The sequence below is a fragment of the Columba livia genome, chromosome 2 (genome assembly GCF_036013475.1).
Source record: "Columba livia isolate bColLiv1 breed racing homer chromosome 2, bColLiv1.pat.W.v2, whole genome shotgun sequence".
Taxonomy (NCBI): domain Eukaryota; kingdom Metazoa; phylum Chordata; class Aves; order Columbiformes; family Columbidae; genus Columba; species Columba livia.
Genome location: NC_088603.1, coordinates 52,924,637 through 52,943,411, shown reverse-complemented (window position 1 = coordinate 52,943,411; position 18,775 = coordinate 52,924,637). Strand labels below are relative to the sequence as shown.

Sequence of the window (18,775 nt, the reverse complement as noted above, 5' to 3'; positions counted from 1 at the left end):
AAGAAAAAACAATTTTTTATCATTCATACATGAATGGGTAGTAGGAGGGGGAAACAGAAACAGATTTTTAGAAGAAGCACCTGCTGATTCTAATGTGTTGGTGTTGACTGTCTTTATATGACACCTATGATATTATTCCTGAAGTCTCAATAAGTAAAATAATTTGGTGAAACACTCATAGTTCACTTCTTGTATGACTGGTGTCTTTTCACAGAATTACAGAACTGTGAATCCATGTGTTAGTCTGAATTTATAATAACACATTGTAATTGTTATTCTTTTTCTTTCTTCGTAGAATATTTTCTTTCTTGGACATAGTTACTTTGTGTCGGTGTGCGCAAGTTTCCAAGGTGTGTATTTCTGTTGGAGTTTTTGATGTTCGTTGAGAAGCTATCTTCTATATAATTGTGAATCATGGACTTTAGGGCAATCTGCTTCCTGTCAAAAAAAAAAAAAAATCAAATAGTTCTATCAGACTCTTTGTTTCCTAAAACAAATAAACCTTGGGTCCAGGTTTGTATTCAGATGTAGAATTAGTTGCTATGTACTGGACTTCTGTTTAAAGGCTATGGAAAAGATAGCCAATAGTGTATGCTCTGTATCTGGAGAAAGGATTAAGCCCAGTCTGGCATAATGGCATTTGCTTTTTATAAAACATGTGGCTGTATAACACTATTTTTCAGACACATTTTCTGCTGAAAATTCCATGTAGTTCAGTTAATGTGCACCATGTGTCTAAGAAGTACATCCATCATTTGCTTGCCAAGTACAAAAGGTGTTAAGTAGATGGACTACTAGTGGGGGAGAAAGGCCCACAGAAGACAATAGAGAAAGTATGCTAAGTAAGCTTTTATGTTCAGCTAGTCTTGATTTTTTTCTTGAATTAAAATGAAAAATTCTCGCATTGAGTGTGTACAATGAAGTATATTCTTATACAACAGGAGTGAACTTTTTTATTTCATGCTTTTCTTTCTTTTGATGAGGATTTTTGTTTGTTTGTTTGTTTGATGGATTTAATGTATAATTAAGTGTGTAACAGTTTAATTCCTGCACCCTTCTTACCCTCGCCTGCAACTTCAGTGAATGTTCTGAGCTAATACTGGGTTTTCTTAGAACCGTCAGCTAAAGCCTAGAGTACAGTGGAAGAAAACCAAGGTGACTAAGTTGTGTTTTTCTCTCAGAACTACCTGCCGTTTGGATGCAGTATTATTTTTTTTCTGTTTTTCCGATTACATTTGTGTTTCTCTGGCTTTTTAGTCTTGTTTTACTTTGAACAACTGTTGCTTTGACCATGAAGGACAAATTCTCATACACGTACATGTAACTTAGCACGTGTAAAGGAAAGGCCTGATCCCAACAGTGGAAAGTCAGCAGTTTTCTGAAAGGTTTCTATTCCTCTTGGAATAGTAACTAGTAAGGTTGAGGAACTGTGGTTTTATTGGAAGGAATCTCGTCTGCAGTTACTTTTCTCCATATAGATCTAGCAAAAGTAACTTACTAGACGAATTTACAAAAGCTTTTTTAAAAATGCAGGGATAAATCTTGCTGTACCCATGTACGTACTTTTACATTTAATTTCTTGCTTTCCTGCATGTTTTACTGACATAAGTTAGCCTCTGAGGTGTAATTCATTTAGGAAAGCTGAGACGAATTTACACAAATTCTGTGTTTTTAACTAGTTGATATTCTACGACTACTAGTATCTACAAATATATTTAGTTTTTTAAAATGGTGTATTTTTTATATTTGAGTTTGTTATATTTGAATGCTGCGAGGCAATTGAAGGGAGGAAGCAGTGGAGGTAATAAATAAACTGTGTTTGTTTTCTGTAGGCATGGAATGTTTTAGCTCTGGATGGAAGCAATTGGCAAAGAATAGACCTCTTTAACTTTCAAACGGATATAGAGGTGAGTGTCTCCTTTTTTGTTCCATTCCTGTGGTGATGATTAAGAGCATAGGCCCATTTTGAGTATCTCATAGACTGTGCTTGCATTCACACCTTTTAAAGGCTAAAGTTCAAGGTAATAATACTGTGAAGGAGCAAATGGTAAAATAACTCTATATTTGAATTCTTTTACACTGCACGAGTATTTAAATTTTGGTTGCCAGCTATGTACCAGATAATTTGCATATATCTTATACAAGCAGGGCTCTGGAAATTCAAAGCTGCTTGTTTCCAGAAAGTAAAGGTTTAAATGTTGCCTCTGGACAGAGTGAGATCCTCCACAGTCTAGAGGATTATTCTGGTGGTCCTGGGTCCCTCTCTGAGGGTGCCATCTAGTGCTGAAAGCTCCATGGACACTTGGCTATAGGACTTGGAGATTGAACAGCTGATGCTGAACAGCTTTTCTTACTGCTGACTTGCCTAGATATGATGCAGTGTGTATCTGATTACTGTATTGTGAACATTTGTTTTATAAGGTTTGAACCTTGCCTGAAATGTAGGTGCATGTGGATTAAAGTTCTTTTCAGCATGCAGTGAAGGGAATAGGGCAGTCTTGTCTTCCATAAGAAAAAACATGTCTGCATTAATGCTATGGTCTCATAGATGTGCATAACAAAATAAAATATGACATCTGAAAATGAAGACAAAAATCCCTGGGGAAATACAATTCCTAAATTGAATCTGAACTGGGTTTAGTATTTGTTGTTTGATGATGCAAATCAAATTTAGAATACGATAATGAATTTGCTTCTGGATTTTATGTTTTAGCTTTTTAGTTGCATGTATAAAATCCAGATGGGTTTCATTTGGTATATTTTGGTAGCTGTGGTTCAAACCATTCCTAAAGCTTTACAGTAATACATAGGGTAATTTTTTTTTTCCACCACTCTTTTAAAATTTCATTGCCAACTCCTCTGTGATACTGGTATTAAATGTGAATATCTTACAGAGGTGGGAGAAAGATAGTGGCATCTGCCTCTATCTAAATGTGTCTAAGAAGACTTGGAGCTTTAATGTCATATTTCCACCAGCCTTAAAAAAAGTTTGTGTTTCTAATTTGCAAAGAAATAATGAAGAAAACCCACAGGTCTCTGGTCCTGCTGTTGGTTAACCTTTTCTTTGTTTGAAACCTTTCTGCTATTTGGAAACACAGTATTGGATTTTTATGTTTTCAATATGTTTGTCTTATGTTGTACCTAGTGGTGTTGCCCTTTGAGATGTTATGTTTGTAGCATGGGATTGAAGAGAAAGAATTAAATTATGATCTTCTTTTGCTGTAAGAAACTATTGTGGCTTGGAAAACTTCAGTTACTTCAGTATATTGTATTTAAGTATATTAGTAATATAAAACTCCTAAATTTATTAATAAGAGTATGTTAAACCAACAATTATTGCATAAAGTCATTCTGAACAAGATACGCTTTCACATTTGGTGTCTACGAACTCTGTTTTTTATTTGGCTGGTTTAGTAACTTCTTTTTGGCCTATAAATTTGAGGACAGGTAAAAGCTGCTAGTTGAGTTTGGCAAATTTTTGCTCAGTTGGACATTGTAGTATTTGGTGATGCTTCACATAACATCAAGCAGTACATGATCTGAGGCTATAAAATAATGGAAAATTGGGTTTTGTTGTGACATTTTCTGTATTCAAGACCTTCAGGTTCCCTCCACATCTGGCAGAACTTGATGGTCATTTTAGTAGTCTTAATGGGTAGGTTTTGCTGGAACGAAAACGTGAGTCATGTGTAATAGTCTTAAAAAAGGAAGAGAGAGCTAAAGACTGAGTTGACTATCACTTCAATCTGAGTGAAGATTCTCGACAGGTAACTTCGTAAACTAGCAGAAGAAACTCAAAGAGCTGGAATTCCGCATTGGGTATAGCTGGGACCTGCCTTCTTCCTGGCATTTGTGGTAGGGAATAAAGTGAGGGAAAAAAAACTATGAAGAAAAAGCGTTTCTGTTCTATCACAAATGTGTGAAGATCTTGAAGTTACATGTGGCTTAGGATTTCTTAATTTGAAGAGCTAGTTTTTTGAGTGACATTGAATTATTTTAACCACTAAACACATTTGAATGCACTTACGTTGTCTTTTTGAATATGCTGTTTGTTGGCCTTTATTACCTGCTTAAAGAAATAAATAGGTTTGAGAAAACTTATCTCGTTATTTGTTTCTGTTTTCTCTGAATAATGCAATAGGGTTTGGCTTTTTTCCTGTAATGTAGATTGAACTTGCATTATATGTTATTTGTTGAAGACTTTATCCTTACAGTAAAGATAGTTGACCTCTACTGAAAAATAATTCTGACTAATCGGAAAGCGTTAAAAAATACACAATTTTGTTTCTATAATGATTTTCAGTTTTCTTGAGGTTTTTTTCATGTGAATTCTTTTGAGAGATAAGATAAAGTGTTACTTATGGACTAAGAAGCATGCTCCGGTAAGCAAGTATTTGCACATAGTGCTAACCAGGACTTTGCTATAAGAGGTGAACAACAAAATGTAAGAAATATCTCACTGTTTCAGGAAAATTGTTGCCACCCTGTATAGAGAAAAAATCCACTGACTTGTGATTTTATAAGTATTCCTTCTTTAAAATAAGAAAGAAGAAAGTAAAAGGTGCTGTTAGGTATTAGTCCTGTTAGTTAAATGATAGGTGTTGAATTCTTTTACCTTACCTCCCTAAAAGTAGACACAATGTGATGTCTAGTCAGTTTTTGCAGTGGCTATCTGCTTTTTGCTATCTTATCTTGTTTTTCCTATTTAAAACATTATTGTAATTTAAATAGCATTTTTCCATAATGTTACTTTCAGATTAAATATTAGAAGTATTGTGCTATTGCCATTTCTCTTACTTCGGATATACAGCAAAATGTGCTTTTGGGATGTAAGTAGAAAGTGTTTTGTAGTAAATATGGGATTCAGTAGGAGGTTTTGTTTGTAAATTGTACTTCAGCTTTTGCCAAATAATGAGGTGCAAAGTCTGTAAGCTCCACAGTGTGAGAAGACCTTTGGCATCCCCAAGTGTTAGGAACAGACTCCCAAATAGATATGACATTGAAGACTGGCAGGTAGGCTCAGGTAAATCTTCTGGAGGCCAATGAAGTGGCTGCTTCCACCAAGGTGTTCAGCACCTTGCAGTTGAGGAGGTGACCATCCCTATGGCAGGAACTGTAAAATGGGACTTACCAGAGCCTTCAGAGTAACATACTGGCCTAAGCACAACTTTATGGACAATTTAAATTTACATGCTGTAGTGGTAACTGTGGTCCTTGAGGAACAGGCATGCCTCCCATTCCACCTCTGGGGCAGTTCTTCAGGTTCCCTCCACATCTGGCAGAACTTGATGGTCATTTTAGTAGTCTTAATGGGTAGGTTTTGCTGGAACGAAAACGTGAGTCATGTGTAATAGTCTTAAAAAAGGAAGAGAGAGCTAAAGACTGAGTTGACTATCACTTCAATCTGAGTGAAGATTCTCGACAGGTAACTTCGTAAACTAGCAGAAGAAACTCAAAGAGCTGGAATTCCGCATTGGGTATAGCTGGGACCTGCCTTCTTCCTGGCATTTTGAATTTGGTTAGAATGTTGTGTCAGAATAAAACTTAACAAAATCTTCCTTTTATTTGGTTTAAGGGTCGTGTTGTGGAAAATATATCGAAAAGATGTGGTGGGTTCCTGAGACAACTTAGTCTGAGAGGTTGTCTTGGTGTTGGAGACTCCTCTTTAAAGTAAGTAAAATCCTAGATTGAGACATAACTTATTTCCTAATATCTGGACCAAAAGCAATAATCGTTACATTTGTTTGGATTTCTAAGTACTGTCTAATGGCCAAAATGGGATACTTAAGTAAGTACCAAGTACCTTAATTGTGACTACATGAGACATATCAGTTTGACATCAAAGTATAGCTACTGTTTTTCTTTCTGGAAATGAACTAAGAAATTAGGACTGTGCTTTTCAGAAATTTGTATTTTTCTTTTATTAGTGTTATTGTACTAGCTCTCCATTTTCAAGCATTTAAAATGTTTTCAGACTTTTATTTTATTCCAGCATTCAACAATTATAACTTCATCAAGATTAGTAGTCTGTCAGCACGTAGTTTATCTTCTAGTTTGGACAAGAGGTAACCCCTAGCAATTGGAGGAAGAGTAAAGACTGACGTGGTTGAGTGACCAAGAAAGGCCCGAGATTCTCATATAAGAACAAACAAGCAACAGGAACATCTTGAAGGTCTCTGAACAGAAAGAAGGTGGCCCTTTTTTACACAGTATATAAATTCAACTGTGCATTTTTTCCCACAAAATAGCATAAGCTTTTTCTAGATGCAAACTGTTTAGCCAGATTCCTCTGTGGATATTTCTGTGGGTATTTAAACCCAAAGATCCTACTGATCTGAATGGTCCCTGAGCCACAAGTACTTCAGAGCTCAAAGAATACTTGGAGGAAGCCTTGGGGTATGGCTTTTTGCAGTTAAACATTCCTGTGCTTTCACAGGAGACTGGGCTGGATGGTGTTCAGTCTGGCATAATGTGGCCATTCTAAGGTGGAAAATAGAAGCACAAAGGTTTTTGTGAAGCAGTGGGTGTTAAGTTAGTGTCTTATCCCCTTTTGCAGTTTCTAAACTTTGTAAGTCTAATTCACTGACTTTTTTTCGTTTGTTTGTTTTGGTCTATAGAGTAAATTCGTCCAGCAACTAGTTAAGCAATGGGTTGCTTTAGTAACCCCACTAAGCATCCTAGCTTCAGACCTGAATATTTACCCAGAGCTTTCCTTGCCTCTGGGGCATGTCCCTAAGTGCTCCCTGGTGTGTTGTCACCCTCAGGCACTCTTGCCTTCTCAGGGGAAAGTGCAAGTTCATACCCTCTCCCAGGTTACTGGCAACTGCTGTCAAAAAAGAGGTAGCCTCAGCCAGAGTTAACTCGCTGCCGTGCTTCTCCAAGTCCCAGAGCATTCACACAGACGGTGCCTGTGTCTGCAGTAGGGAAGGCAAGAGCAGAAGTGGAGGACGGGGGAAAGACGGACTCTGAGAGAGGCAGCAACTACCATGAGGAGGAGATAGCAGGGAAGGTGAAGATAAGGGTGCAGGAAGAAAGAGTCCAGGCAGTAGGTAACAGGTTTTGCCCCCAGTAACTCGGTTTTCACATTTGGCTGAGTCTCTCAGCTGTGCTTTTCAGGACATTAAGACTGGGGTCCTGCAGTGAGGGTTGTGAAGAGGACCAGAAATCCTAAGTGGGTTTAGGTATTAGTGGCATGTGTGGAGAGGAGCCGGGCTGGAAATGGGATATTTTAAAATTATTATATATTTAGTGAACAGATACTTGGAATAAGTATGCAGCAGTTCAGTGTGTAGCATGTGTACATTGTAGGGATGATACAGCTAGTCATGTTAGCAGGTAATAGGACAGGCTTAGCTGAGACTGGCTACCAGTGTTTTACCAGTATTCACACATCCATCCTCAACAACCACCTGGTGCAGATGGTGGTGTCTCAAACACTTAAGGAAAGATGGTTTGCCCCAAGATACAAGCAGATGACAGTGAAGTCAACAAATGATAGATGCATGAACTTTAAGACGTTCAAAATGTTCACGTGAGAAAGGTGGCATTAATTTTCAGATACTCGTTTAGACAGTGACTTTTCCTATCAGGCTTTTTGCGCTGAGTTGTTTCCAGATCCATTAGTTTTGTGGGTGATATTATTTTTTCTATTGATCCTTCTTCTACATCAACTTTTGTTTAAAAATAGCCAATTACCAAAGTAGGTATTGGCTATGTAAGTGCTGAATATTTGTTGCAGCTCTGTCAGGATATGCACGATGCTTGAATCTCAGAGGCAAAGTTTGCTATTCTGCAAGTTATTAAAGAGTGTAGTGTCTTTCCAAGTGATTTGAAGGGTGTCTCTGTCATAAATCTCCCTCCAATACATGAATTTTGGAATAGCTGTTTTGAGAATTCAAGTGGAAACTCAGCAGTATAACTCCTTGCTGGGTTTTTTTCCATTGTTTTCAGTCCGCACTGGAGAGCCAGGGAGTTGTTACCAGCTGAGTGTGTAGTCGGATCTGTTAACCGCAGCAAGCCTCCAGACAAAACTGTTTTTGTGTGTTTCCTCCACCCCTGCCAATAAAATCCATGCAGTTGGAGGAAACATGGGCATAAAAACAGTGTTCTGAAATGCAGTGCAGATGTAAATATTAATCTGAAGAGATGAAAATGAAGTTTATGTGTTTCTTCTGGGTAATTAGGATAATGATACATACAGGCTTTTAACAGTATAATAGCTCCAGTCATCCTTAGAGTTCATACCCAGTAATGCACACAGATACGTTTTAGTTTTTAAAATCATAACTAACTTGCAACCCACAGGGCTTTCCATCAGTAGCCCAGTAAGGTTAGGTCCCACTTCTGTGTTGTGCAGGGTACGTTCCTTTTCATTTGATGTGGGCGTGAGCTCCTTAAAAAGACCTTCAAAGGCTTCAGTAATGAGATGTGTGAAAACTCTCCCCAGCAGCATGGTATTTAATTAATGTGATATTTAAACCTTTCTGGTTTATACCCTTAATGTTTTTAGTTAAGACATTTGAACCAAGTCAGTTCTGGCTTATTTATGACAGGTATAAATACCTTGTTCAAATGGTATCTGAGAGAGGAATAACACTTGATTTCAGGAGTGACCTAAGACAGAAACTTGCAATAGCGAAAGGTAAAAGCAACCGCTGAGACACATGCATTCAACATGCATGCATGCATGTAATTACTCTGTGGCTTGAAGATGAAGCTTTTTCACTGAAATGCAAGGAGGTGGAGGGCAGAGCACACTCTAGTGACTGTATTACAACTTGTGACATTGTCTTAATTCTCCAGCTTTTTATTACTGTTTCAGGACCTTTGCACAGAACTGTAGAAATATCGAACACTTAAATCTAAACGGGTGCACAAAAATCACTGACAGGTAAGTCAAAGGGGTTTTTCATTTGATGGGGAAATTTGGAAAAAGAAGTAACTGAAGGTATTTTTAGTGTGTCTGCTGTTTTGCAGCACGTGTTACAGTCTTAGCAGATTCTGTTCCAAGCTGAAACATCTGGATCTGACATCTTGCGTAGCCATCACAAACAGCTCTTTGAAAGGCTTAAGGTAAGAAGATTCAGTGGTTTTGTGTTAAAGTGTTTAAAGAACTGTTCACCATTTAATAAAGTTAAAAAAATCAGTGCAGAGCCTTAATACTGTGTATCAGCACTGACTATATCCTGCACATCTTGGGTGTAGACTATGATGTTTGTGTGTGGTCTTTTCTCATGACTTTTCTATGGAAGCCTGGCACAGTCCACTGGCTGTCATTAATTTCCAACAGTGTGTTTAATTTGGGTTTCCCACTGTTATGATTATTTGAAGGCTGGATTTAACTTTATGTATTTTTTTAATTCTCCCAGTGAGGGTTGCAGAAATCTGGAACATTTGAATCTTTCCTGGTGTGATCAGATTACGAAGGATGGTATTGAAGCACTGGTGAAAGGGTGTAGTGGACTAAAAGCTCTATTTCTTAGAGGTTGCACACAGGTACATAACTGCTTGGGTGATCCTTTAGGAGTAAAATTTTATTTTGGGTTTTTGAAATCTCCATGAATTAAAAAATACTGGTTTTATTATAGTCTTCCGTTCAATATTATGAGATGTGTACTTTCTCTGGGTTGCTTTGTCGCGCTTTTAATTTCTTGTCTCTTTTCCTATGTCTGATTTAATTGCTAAACACAGTTAGAAGATGAAGCATTGAAACACATCCAAAATCATTGTCATGAACTTGTTATCCTGAACTTGCAATCCTGTACAGTAAGTATTTGAAGCTTCATGAGAGACATGCTCTGAGAATCATAAACCATTTTTGAATGCTACTTAATTGATCTGCTACACACTTAAATAATTCAAATGGTACATCTGTGCAGTTCACAGAATTTTGTGTGGAACAGAGCTCTTAAATGAGCTGCCTGTTTTTACAGCTGAGTGTGGATTTGGAGTGTTGGGTTTTTGGGGATTTTTTCCTCCTCATGTTTTAACTGTAGCGAGCTCTAGAGTAAGACTGAACTGCGTTGATTCAAATATCATGAGCTGTGTATCCACTAAATCATGCAGTTTTACAGATGTAGTTCTTGTTCTCCCTTCCGTTAAGATCAAACATTTCCATCTATTCATAAATTTAAGGTTTCTAATTGAGCAGAAGCCATATTCTGGGCTACGTAATTGAGAGTAAAATGTTATAGCTTCATAAATGAAGATGACTCAGAACCCCCTAGGTAGCAGGAGAAGTGAATGCTTTTTCAGGAGTAATGGAAGCACGCACTCATTTGTAAATAAATGACTGGGAATCTTTCATGTACTTTTAATTCTACTTAGAGAGTACACAAAAATTAGATTTGCTGTGTTTTGTTTTTGCTTTTCTGTTGTTTCTGATGTGACTTTTTATGAAGGGGAAAGATCTCCTTTTAGATTTTAAATGTATTTAAGTCACTCTTTGTAAATAAGACTTAGAAAACATTGAAATAAATTAGAATTTCATTGTTTCTTTCATGCAAATTTGAATAATCAAATTGTTTTGGTTTGGGTTTTTTTAAAGTTGTCTACAGTTTTATTGCTAGAATATATCATAAAATCTGCTTGAGGTAAAACTTTCAGATCTGTTTTACACATTATTCCCGAATGAATGTGTCACGGGACCATTTTTATTAAGACCGGATGAAGATTTTTGAACCTAATAGATTTCTTTAAAGTGTTGAACATTTTGGAGTGTTAGGGCTTATGAAAAGTTACATTAAAAAAAATTGCAGAAATTACGAACGATATAAATACAAAGCTTGAGCTTCCATGAGCCAGATGTTTAGTGAAAGAGAATTTTCAGATTTGTCAATCCAAAATTATGTGCCCACTAAAGTTGGGCACTTAAAGGTAACAGGTATGAAAGGAAATTCCTTATTTTGGTCAGAACCACACTTAAATAAACCAACCCAGTATGTAATTTCCTCTGCTTTCCCTCTTCCTTTTGCTGTCCTTCTCCTCCAAAGTTCTTTTTCTGTTGTGTTTTACCTGGGACTAATGAAGTGCACCAAGACCAGCCTCTTCTGGTTGTTTTTGTGGAAGGCTCTCAAGTGCTCTGATGATAATGAGTTATGATCTCTCCTGCTTACAAGGGCCATTGGCACTGAAGTGTGCCAGAGTTTTCCCTTGCCCACTATGTTTGTTGTACGTACACATTAAGTACAAACAAAAAAAACTTTATTGAGTAAAAGTGTTTTTCCCTTTGAATTTTTTGAGCTGATAGTCTGTGTGTCCTACCTAGTTACATGTGCTTTAAAGCTTTGTTTCACTGGAGATGCGTCCTGCTTGCTAGGGCTTAGAAGCGAGCTTCCAGGAGCAGCCAGGCTCTTGATGATCAAAGAGCTAGCACTGATTTTTACACAGCAGGTCTCCTTGTGCTTTGCATGATCCACACTTTAATTCTTGCGCCTCTGTTTTGTGGAGCTTGTAAAATGCCAGGCCAGCTGCAGCAGCTATGGAGTGAACTGATTTTAACTCTGGAAACTGTACATCTGAAAGGTACCACCTTCAAAGTGTAGAAACTGGGGACTTGCGGGCATTTGTTGAGCACTTTTCTTTCCTGAAAGGGATAGAGGCATTGAAATCACAAGTGATTTCAGAATGGAAAATTTTTATATATAACTCAAAGGGTTTGTCCATCTCATAAAATTTACATAGTCCTTACCTCCAAAATAGTTTCTTTGCTCAATAGTAATAGTTTCTTTGCTCATAAGTATCTCTTAAAGGCAACAATACAGTTCCAGAAGATATTTTCTTATCTGTAGATGATGCAAATCCTTCTGGATCCACAAAAAGAAGTCAGGACTTGTAGTTTTCTGTCTGGAATAATTTTTATTTGACAGAATGATTAGCAAATTTAAGCTACTGATATTACAAAGTGATGGGTTAGGGGAGAAGGCATAAATTGGTCTCCATTTGTGCTGAGCTACTGCTATTTTTCATCCTGTTTTCATCTATGAAAGGTAATGTTTGTGGTGGTAGCCTCAGAAATATGCTATAGTGTTATCAGTGTACCTGGATGAACGGCTTGTCAAAGGAATGTGTCTTTTCCATTCAAAATACAGTAGACGCCTTTGTTATAATTGGAAGAGTAATGTTCGGCCAGAAAATAACCTGTTTTGCCATGAGCGATTAGTCATTCAGCAGAAAAATTAAATTCCTGGAGTTAGGAGTGGTAGAAGGAGAGAATATTTTTTCCAGAATAGAAGACCTGTAAACAAAATAATATTTGCACACACACCCAGTAACCTAGTTCCTGTTGCTATTTTGTGTGCAGCTGCATTGGGGCTATTTCTTAGAGTTCCTGTCTCTGTTTCAGAGACAGAACTTTTTTTATTCATATTCTAAATTTAGAGTTATTTTCTTTCAGAATATCTAGTAAAAAAAAAAAAAAAGAGAGAAATGAAAAACCCTCTTTTGAGTTAGATCTTTCAGCTAAAAACAACTGCATAGGGTAGGGCAAACCTGGCTTTTACATTTATCTTCTGTAAAGAACGGATTATATATAAATGTTTACCTGTAGCTCTTGCTTTGAAAATTATCCGGAGGTGAAGGATTTTTACCCTTGGCTTCTACTGTTCCAGTGCAGAATAGGTAGTTAGCTTTCCTGCTGTCGAGTTTTAAACTCTGTTGCACTGTTCCTGAACTTACAGTCACTGGAACGAAAGACCTGAACTCTATGAACATATAAGCAGCAAGCTATTTCATACAATGACAAGTACAAATAAAAAAATGATGTGAAAATTATTTTAAAAAGGGCAAAGTGAAAGAGGAAGATGACAACAAACTACTCTCCATTTGTGCTTCTGACTGCCTGTGAGCAGTACTCGAAATCTGTGGAAAAATACACAGATAAGTGGGAAATGTGTGTGTTGATTATCTTCAGTGTTATCAATGAACATGGTTTCACAGTGGTATTTTTTGGTTGAAAATCCACAGGTTGCCATAGTTATATACAGTGTCACATTAACAGTTCAGCAATACGACTTGATTTTTGTTCTTAGCTGATTACTTGGCAGTGAAGTAACTTCAAAACCTTCTTCTGTGTTGCAGCAAATCTCAGATGAAGGCATTGTAAAAATCTGTAGAGGATGTCACAGACTGCAGTCGCTCTGTGTTTCAGGCTGTAGCAACCTGACAGATGCTTCTCTCACAGCACTTGGTCTAAACTGTCCAAGGCTGAAGTGAGTATGTCATGAGCATGTCGTGAGTATGTCACCTTGTTACTGGCCTGATCTAAGAAATTCACTTCTGAAGATAATCAGCCGATAACCCACAGGTTTGATTTAGCTTTGTGTTGTTTGTGTCACTTTTGCAATCAAAACAAACATTAAGTTAGGAGTACCAGTTGAACATAAACTTGAGGGCTCTGTAGCTCTGATATGAATGTAGTTCACTGTATATTGGAAAAACAATAATCAATATGTGACAAATAAAACATCTTGAGCCTAGCAGTTCAATTCTGTGCTTCTAGCTAAATATTTTAAGTACTAATTGAAAACCAGAAGATATAAAGCCCATTTTTTTTTAAAAAAGGTGAAAATATCTGTAGTTGTGTTGTCTTGTGATGTTTATGCTCTGATGTGATTTTATGCAGTTGTCTTACAAAAAAGTAGCTAAGCCATACCTGAGTATTATATTTACAGATTTGATTATAAATGTGGTTTTAATATGCTCTGCAGTATATCCTGACATTCCTCAACTCTGATGTGCAGTGTGCTAATGTCCCTGTAAGCACTGAGGACTGATACTTATGTGATATATTTTGAGTAATAAGGGCTCATCAGTTAAAAAAAATATATAAACTTATACATTGGTGTAATTTGTGCTAATGTATATGTGATGGTGATATTCTCAGAAGTGGGGACAGCTTCAGCTTTATTAATGAAGCTCAGTCATGCAGCAGCTCTCTGGTTGTAGAGACATAGAATACTTTTTGTAAGGTCTCATTTTAATGTAAATTAAATCACAACGAAAGATTTTTGGATTACACTGAGTTGCCATTTGTGACAGGAATGTGCAGGAGATGCAACTTCTCACACTTCAGTCATTGATAAATGGAGGGAGGTGTAGACAGTAAAAATTAGGGAAAGGTACATTTAAGTGCCAGTGTGCAATATGCTGTTATGCAGTGTTCCTTTAGCTGACTGAGTGAAAAAGAGCTTTTCTTACTGTAGAAAACTCATCCTTAAGACAATTCCAGAGTGACAGTCCCCTTCATGCAATGGTTCATGCCTATAAGAGCTTACGTGTGCTTGGGGCTTAGGAGTCTTCTGACACACTTAACTGTGTTCCTTAGAAAGTTGTGCTGTTACTACTGGTCTTCTTCCACGATTTCTCACCTTCTCTCACTTCACATCTCAGATTGGAAATAAAGGGAGGTCTATTAGTTGTGCAGTTCTTTCCAAGAGCAGTACGACTAGGAATTATTTTGACTTTGGTAGGTAAAGCGTTAGCCCCTGTGTGTGCCACAAGGGGGAAGGCGTCTGCTGTTCTTCTCCTTTAATGATGAACAGTATAAGGAACAAAGTGACCCTTTACAGTGATTACTGCCGAGGAGTGTGTGATGGAAGGATAGATGATACAGCTGGTTACATCGAGACTTTTGGGATCATATATGGAAAGTATTTGATAAAACTTATGTTGGAAATCAAAGGGAAACCTAATTCCACACTTGTTCATACCTTTTGAGTATTATGGTGTTGAGTAAGAAGAAAACTCTCCTGCCTCTGTTGGACATGCTGGCACTGTTAGGAATCTTTTGAGTATTTTCTGTGCTGTGCTACTCTTGCTTCATTTGGATGCCCCCCCGTGCTGCTTTCCAGGGTAGCGCTGTATTCTGTCACCACTCACAAATGACACTGCTTTAGAAAAAACCCTAAGCTTGACCCTTCAGCTGTGTTTTTTCTTCTATGTCAAGATATATCTGTCACCTCATCCCTTTTTATATTTGCTCACTCAAGTGCTTGATACTTTCTCTGTTTTTCTGTTTTAACACTTTTTAGTGTTAAAATAGAAGTAGGTGTTTTGATGAGGCTTCTCAAGAAAAGCACCCGCGAATCATGAATGTCTTTGTCTTGGTGAGGCTGTGAAAATTAGGATCAGGTTGCCTTGAACCCTATCAGGGTTCTCTCCAACCCAGTGCCTATTCACCAGGAGTAGGGAGGTGCTGCGTGCAGGGACACTCCAGGTGTCCCCAAAAGGCACCTGTAGGTGATGAGTGCAACTGTGAGGTCTGCCTCGGAGAGCCTTGCTTTATAAGAGTGGCAAATCTGCTCTCATATCACTTTGCCTCATCAGCTCCTGTGCTATGTCATGAATCATGGCATGGAAAATAAATGTCAGCTCTGTCTGGCAAAAGAAGAGCCCTCTGTCGTGAAGTACAATGACTAAAACAAAGCAAAAATTAGAACTTTGCTCATTTTCATATCGACCCAGTGCCTTCCCACCTGTTTTTCATACTGGGATATCATTGATGCAGCATGTGTATATGTAGCTCATTCCCCATTCTGACTGCACACCTGATCTCAGGAAGGCTGGAGCTTCTGGTATTCTGGTTTCTTACTCCCCTGTTCCCATATTCTTCAGAGCTTTTCAACCAGGTGGGCAGTAAGTAGCATCCCTACTGCTTTGCACACTGTGGATGTCGTTTCCCCTCACCCGCTTTAAAGTCAGAAATGCAACAGGGTTGGGAATCCAATGGCTTTAAGTGTAGATGGGATTGAAAGCATGTAGGTGAGGTAAGGGTTAACAAATGTGACCTGAATCATGTTTTTGTTAGTGGTGGGTTTTTTTCTCTTCCTATCTGGCATCCCAGGTAATTTTCAAAGTAGCTGAGAGTGTTTTATGATAGGCTGCTAACTGCACATGGTGGAAGAGCACAAAGTTCCCAAATGTGAGTCTGGAAAGAAAATCCAGGGGCAGTGGAAATCCAAGTGGAAAGCAGTACATGCCTTGTACCTGCCTGTTGGCTGTTCTTGAGTTTCCATCACGCTCGTGAGCCCCATTGAAGACTAGCACTCTGGAATTGGTTATCGAGGACGGACCCTGACGGGGCTGCTTCCCTCTGAACTCAGCCGCGCTCTTGCTTGTGGCTTGGGAAAGAGTGATTGAGCAAAGTCACAGTCAGAGCCCCACATCCCATACTCCGGTGGGGCTGTGTTTTTCTCGTGCACGCAGCATGACTTTTCCCTTTGCACTTTATCCATGGAGAGAGTGCTTTCTAATGACCTCCTAAACCAGTGGAAGGATCTAGATGCCCCTTCAGTGTTACTGCAGCAAGAGGTTCTTTTGTCCCTCTTGCCCTGGCTCCTCCCCTACTGACTGCAGTACAGAAGTCCTGTTTGCTGTGGTAAGTCACACTGTGTTCGTGCTTCTCTTTGCACAGTTCTGCGGTTTCCCATTAGTCATCTTGATACTCGCTCCACCTGCGAAGTAAAAAGTGTTCATTGAAAAAAAAGAAGAAAAAGAAAACAATTACAAAAAAAGCCATTACGCATTGGAGGCCTGTTGGGTGTACTAGTGGTGCAATTTGGGACACCTGACCCTTTTTTGTTGATGCTGCTTCCCAGTCCTTTTCAAAACAGTGTTTGATTTATCTTTCCAAAACACTGCTAGTTTCTTTAGGGTTGTATTGGTATAGTTTATTGTTTTTACTGTGGGTTTGAAGGATTTAAGCTCCTTGCTTTCTGGTAACTTGCTTCACTCAGAGGCTCTGAGCAAATTTCTAGTAAGTGCTTTCTCAGTTTTGTGGCTTCTTCTCAACATCCTGTGTTTAGATTACAGGGTTTAGATGCATCTTCATCTGCATTTTCCTTAACTTGGGGCTTATTCTCCCATATCTTTCCTCAGATAACACATGAGAAAACATGAGCATTTTGCTTTCTTACTGAAACAAGACGTCTAAATGTCTGTAATTATGTATAAGTTTTTCCACTAAAAGTTGAGAAGATTTGAGGATTTAACTTAATCTGTTCTGTGACCATTAGAATCTTCTGCTAAGCTGGATCAAAAGTCTACCTAGTGCTTTTTAATTGCAAGTTACTGTGAAAAATAGACATGTATAAATTTGCTGTTGGGAGCTTTAGGTTGTAGAAAACAGATTTGTATCTTAAATGCATTTGCTTTTCTCTTTGTTAATGTTTTCTTTAACGTTTAAAACTTTTCCAGGATTTTGGAAGCTGCAAGATGTTCACATCTTACAGATGCGGGTTTTACCCTTTTAGCACGGGTAAGGGTCATTTCCAAAGGCAGAGCTCGCCTTGTTTTCATTGCTGCTAAGCAGCTTTGAATCAATATAGTCCTGATGGGAAGGAATATGAGAAGAGAAAGAAAATAGGAAGAACCCAGTGGAGGGGGGGCTAAGAAGTGATTTTATTTCTGGATTATATTTAGAGCTGCAACTTGGTTTGTTTTGCCATCTATCATTGTATTTTTCATGTTTCCCCCTCTTTTTTAGTATGTTTCAGTTGGATTTATTATGTTTAACTTAGTTCTAAATTTGTGTTATGTATTCTAGCCGAATTTCCCCTATAAAGATGACACACGCCCTTGTGATATTTACAGCCCCCAATTCACCATATAATAGATTATTCTGAGCATACCTCTGAGTTACAAAAATACTCACATTATACATGATAAACTATATGTACTTGTGCCCTGGTTCCTGCTGTAAGTACGTAAAGTAAGCATATTGATGGTATCAAATACTTCAAGATAGACTTGTATGCTTGCTGGCTTTGGAAATCTCAACACTAAAATAATGCTCTGTAGATGGAATTCATTTACACTGCTGATATTTAGTGTGAATGATGGGGGTTTTTTTTTCTAACCACAGTGGTTAAACAGTGTGGTTTTCTAATGGTTTGACCCTGCAGCCTTGGGCTTTTGGTGGTCACCTCAAGGCTGCTTCTGAGAGCTGCAAGTTACATCATGTCTTCCTGTGCCTGTAAAAACCAAGGGTTTGGTTTGAGCTGAGCTGTGGCACCATGTGGCCTGTTGTGAGGTCACAAGGTTACATCATTTTCTTGAAATTAGTCATGATCAGATATTGAAAGCACTTCTGAAAGCTTGCTGAGGGTCTCAGAATATTGGGAAAATGGCTTGTGTAAATGTGAAGCACAGCTTTCTCCCAGCCTTGAAGTGGACCCTGTTTTAATATTTTCAGCATTCGTTAGCAATTCTAATTGCTTTTAAGGCTTCTTTCTAAAGTATGATGGTGAAGAGAGAATGTTTCACAGGCTTAAGTGCGTTTCAGATTAGTTCAGTGTAGAAGCTGGATTTATCTGTATGCAGATGAGTTAACTTTAGTGCTCAGGCTATAAATACCAGGGGTTTGAATTGAAGTTGACCCCAAGAGGGGGCGAGTACTGATCACATACTGTTCAACCCTTACAGGGCAAGAAGGAGAAACTTTATTTAGTAAGATAAAAGGCTGAAAATGTCCGTGTTTGAGTGGGGAGTGCTGCTTTGTTTGTGGATTATTTATTTTTTTTTTACCTTTTTTTGTCCTTTACTGGTGACCAAATACTTGAAGGGATTTAGCTCACAATATCCTCTTGGAAGCTAAGCTTTCCCGTATTGCCGGTCCTGTGCATGATTTTTTTTGTCTATCCGTTGTTGTATTTAATCTTTTATTTATCTGGTATTTATTTTAGAATTGCCACGAGCTGGAGAAGATGGACTTGGAAGAATGTGTTTTGGTGAGATTTAATATGGAAAAGAATATTTGAACATGCCGTGTAAGAATGCA

General features: G+C 38.1%; 1 protein-coding gene across 1 annotated transcript in view; it reads left to right on the top strand.

Annotated features, from left to right (window-relative positions):
* FBXL2 (F-box and leucine rich repeat protein 2) overlaps positions 1-18,775 on the top strand; it is a 52,431-nt gene that overhangs the window by 25,162 nt on the left and 8,494 nt on the right. Inside the window, exons 3-12 of the mRNA XM_065051977.1 lie at positions 296-350; positions 1,833-1,907; positions 5,576-5,670; positions 8,822-8,890; positions 8,977-9,072; positions 9,369-9,495; positions 9,691-9,765; positions 13,078-13,208; positions 17,194-17,254; positions 18,681-18,725. Coding sequence (XP_064908049.1) covers positions 296-350; positions 1,833-1,907; positions 5,576-5,670; positions 8,822-8,890; positions 8,977-9,072; positions 9,369-9,495; positions 9,691-9,765; positions 13,078-13,208; positions 17,194-17,254; positions 18,681-18,725 — 829 coding nt within the window. The remainder of the gene's footprint in view (positions 1-295; positions 351-1,832; positions 1,908-5,575; positions 5,671-8,821; positions 8,891-8,976; positions 9,073-9,368; positions 9,496-9,690; positions 9,766-13,077; positions 13,209-17,193; positions 17,255-18,680; positions 18,726-18,775) is intronic.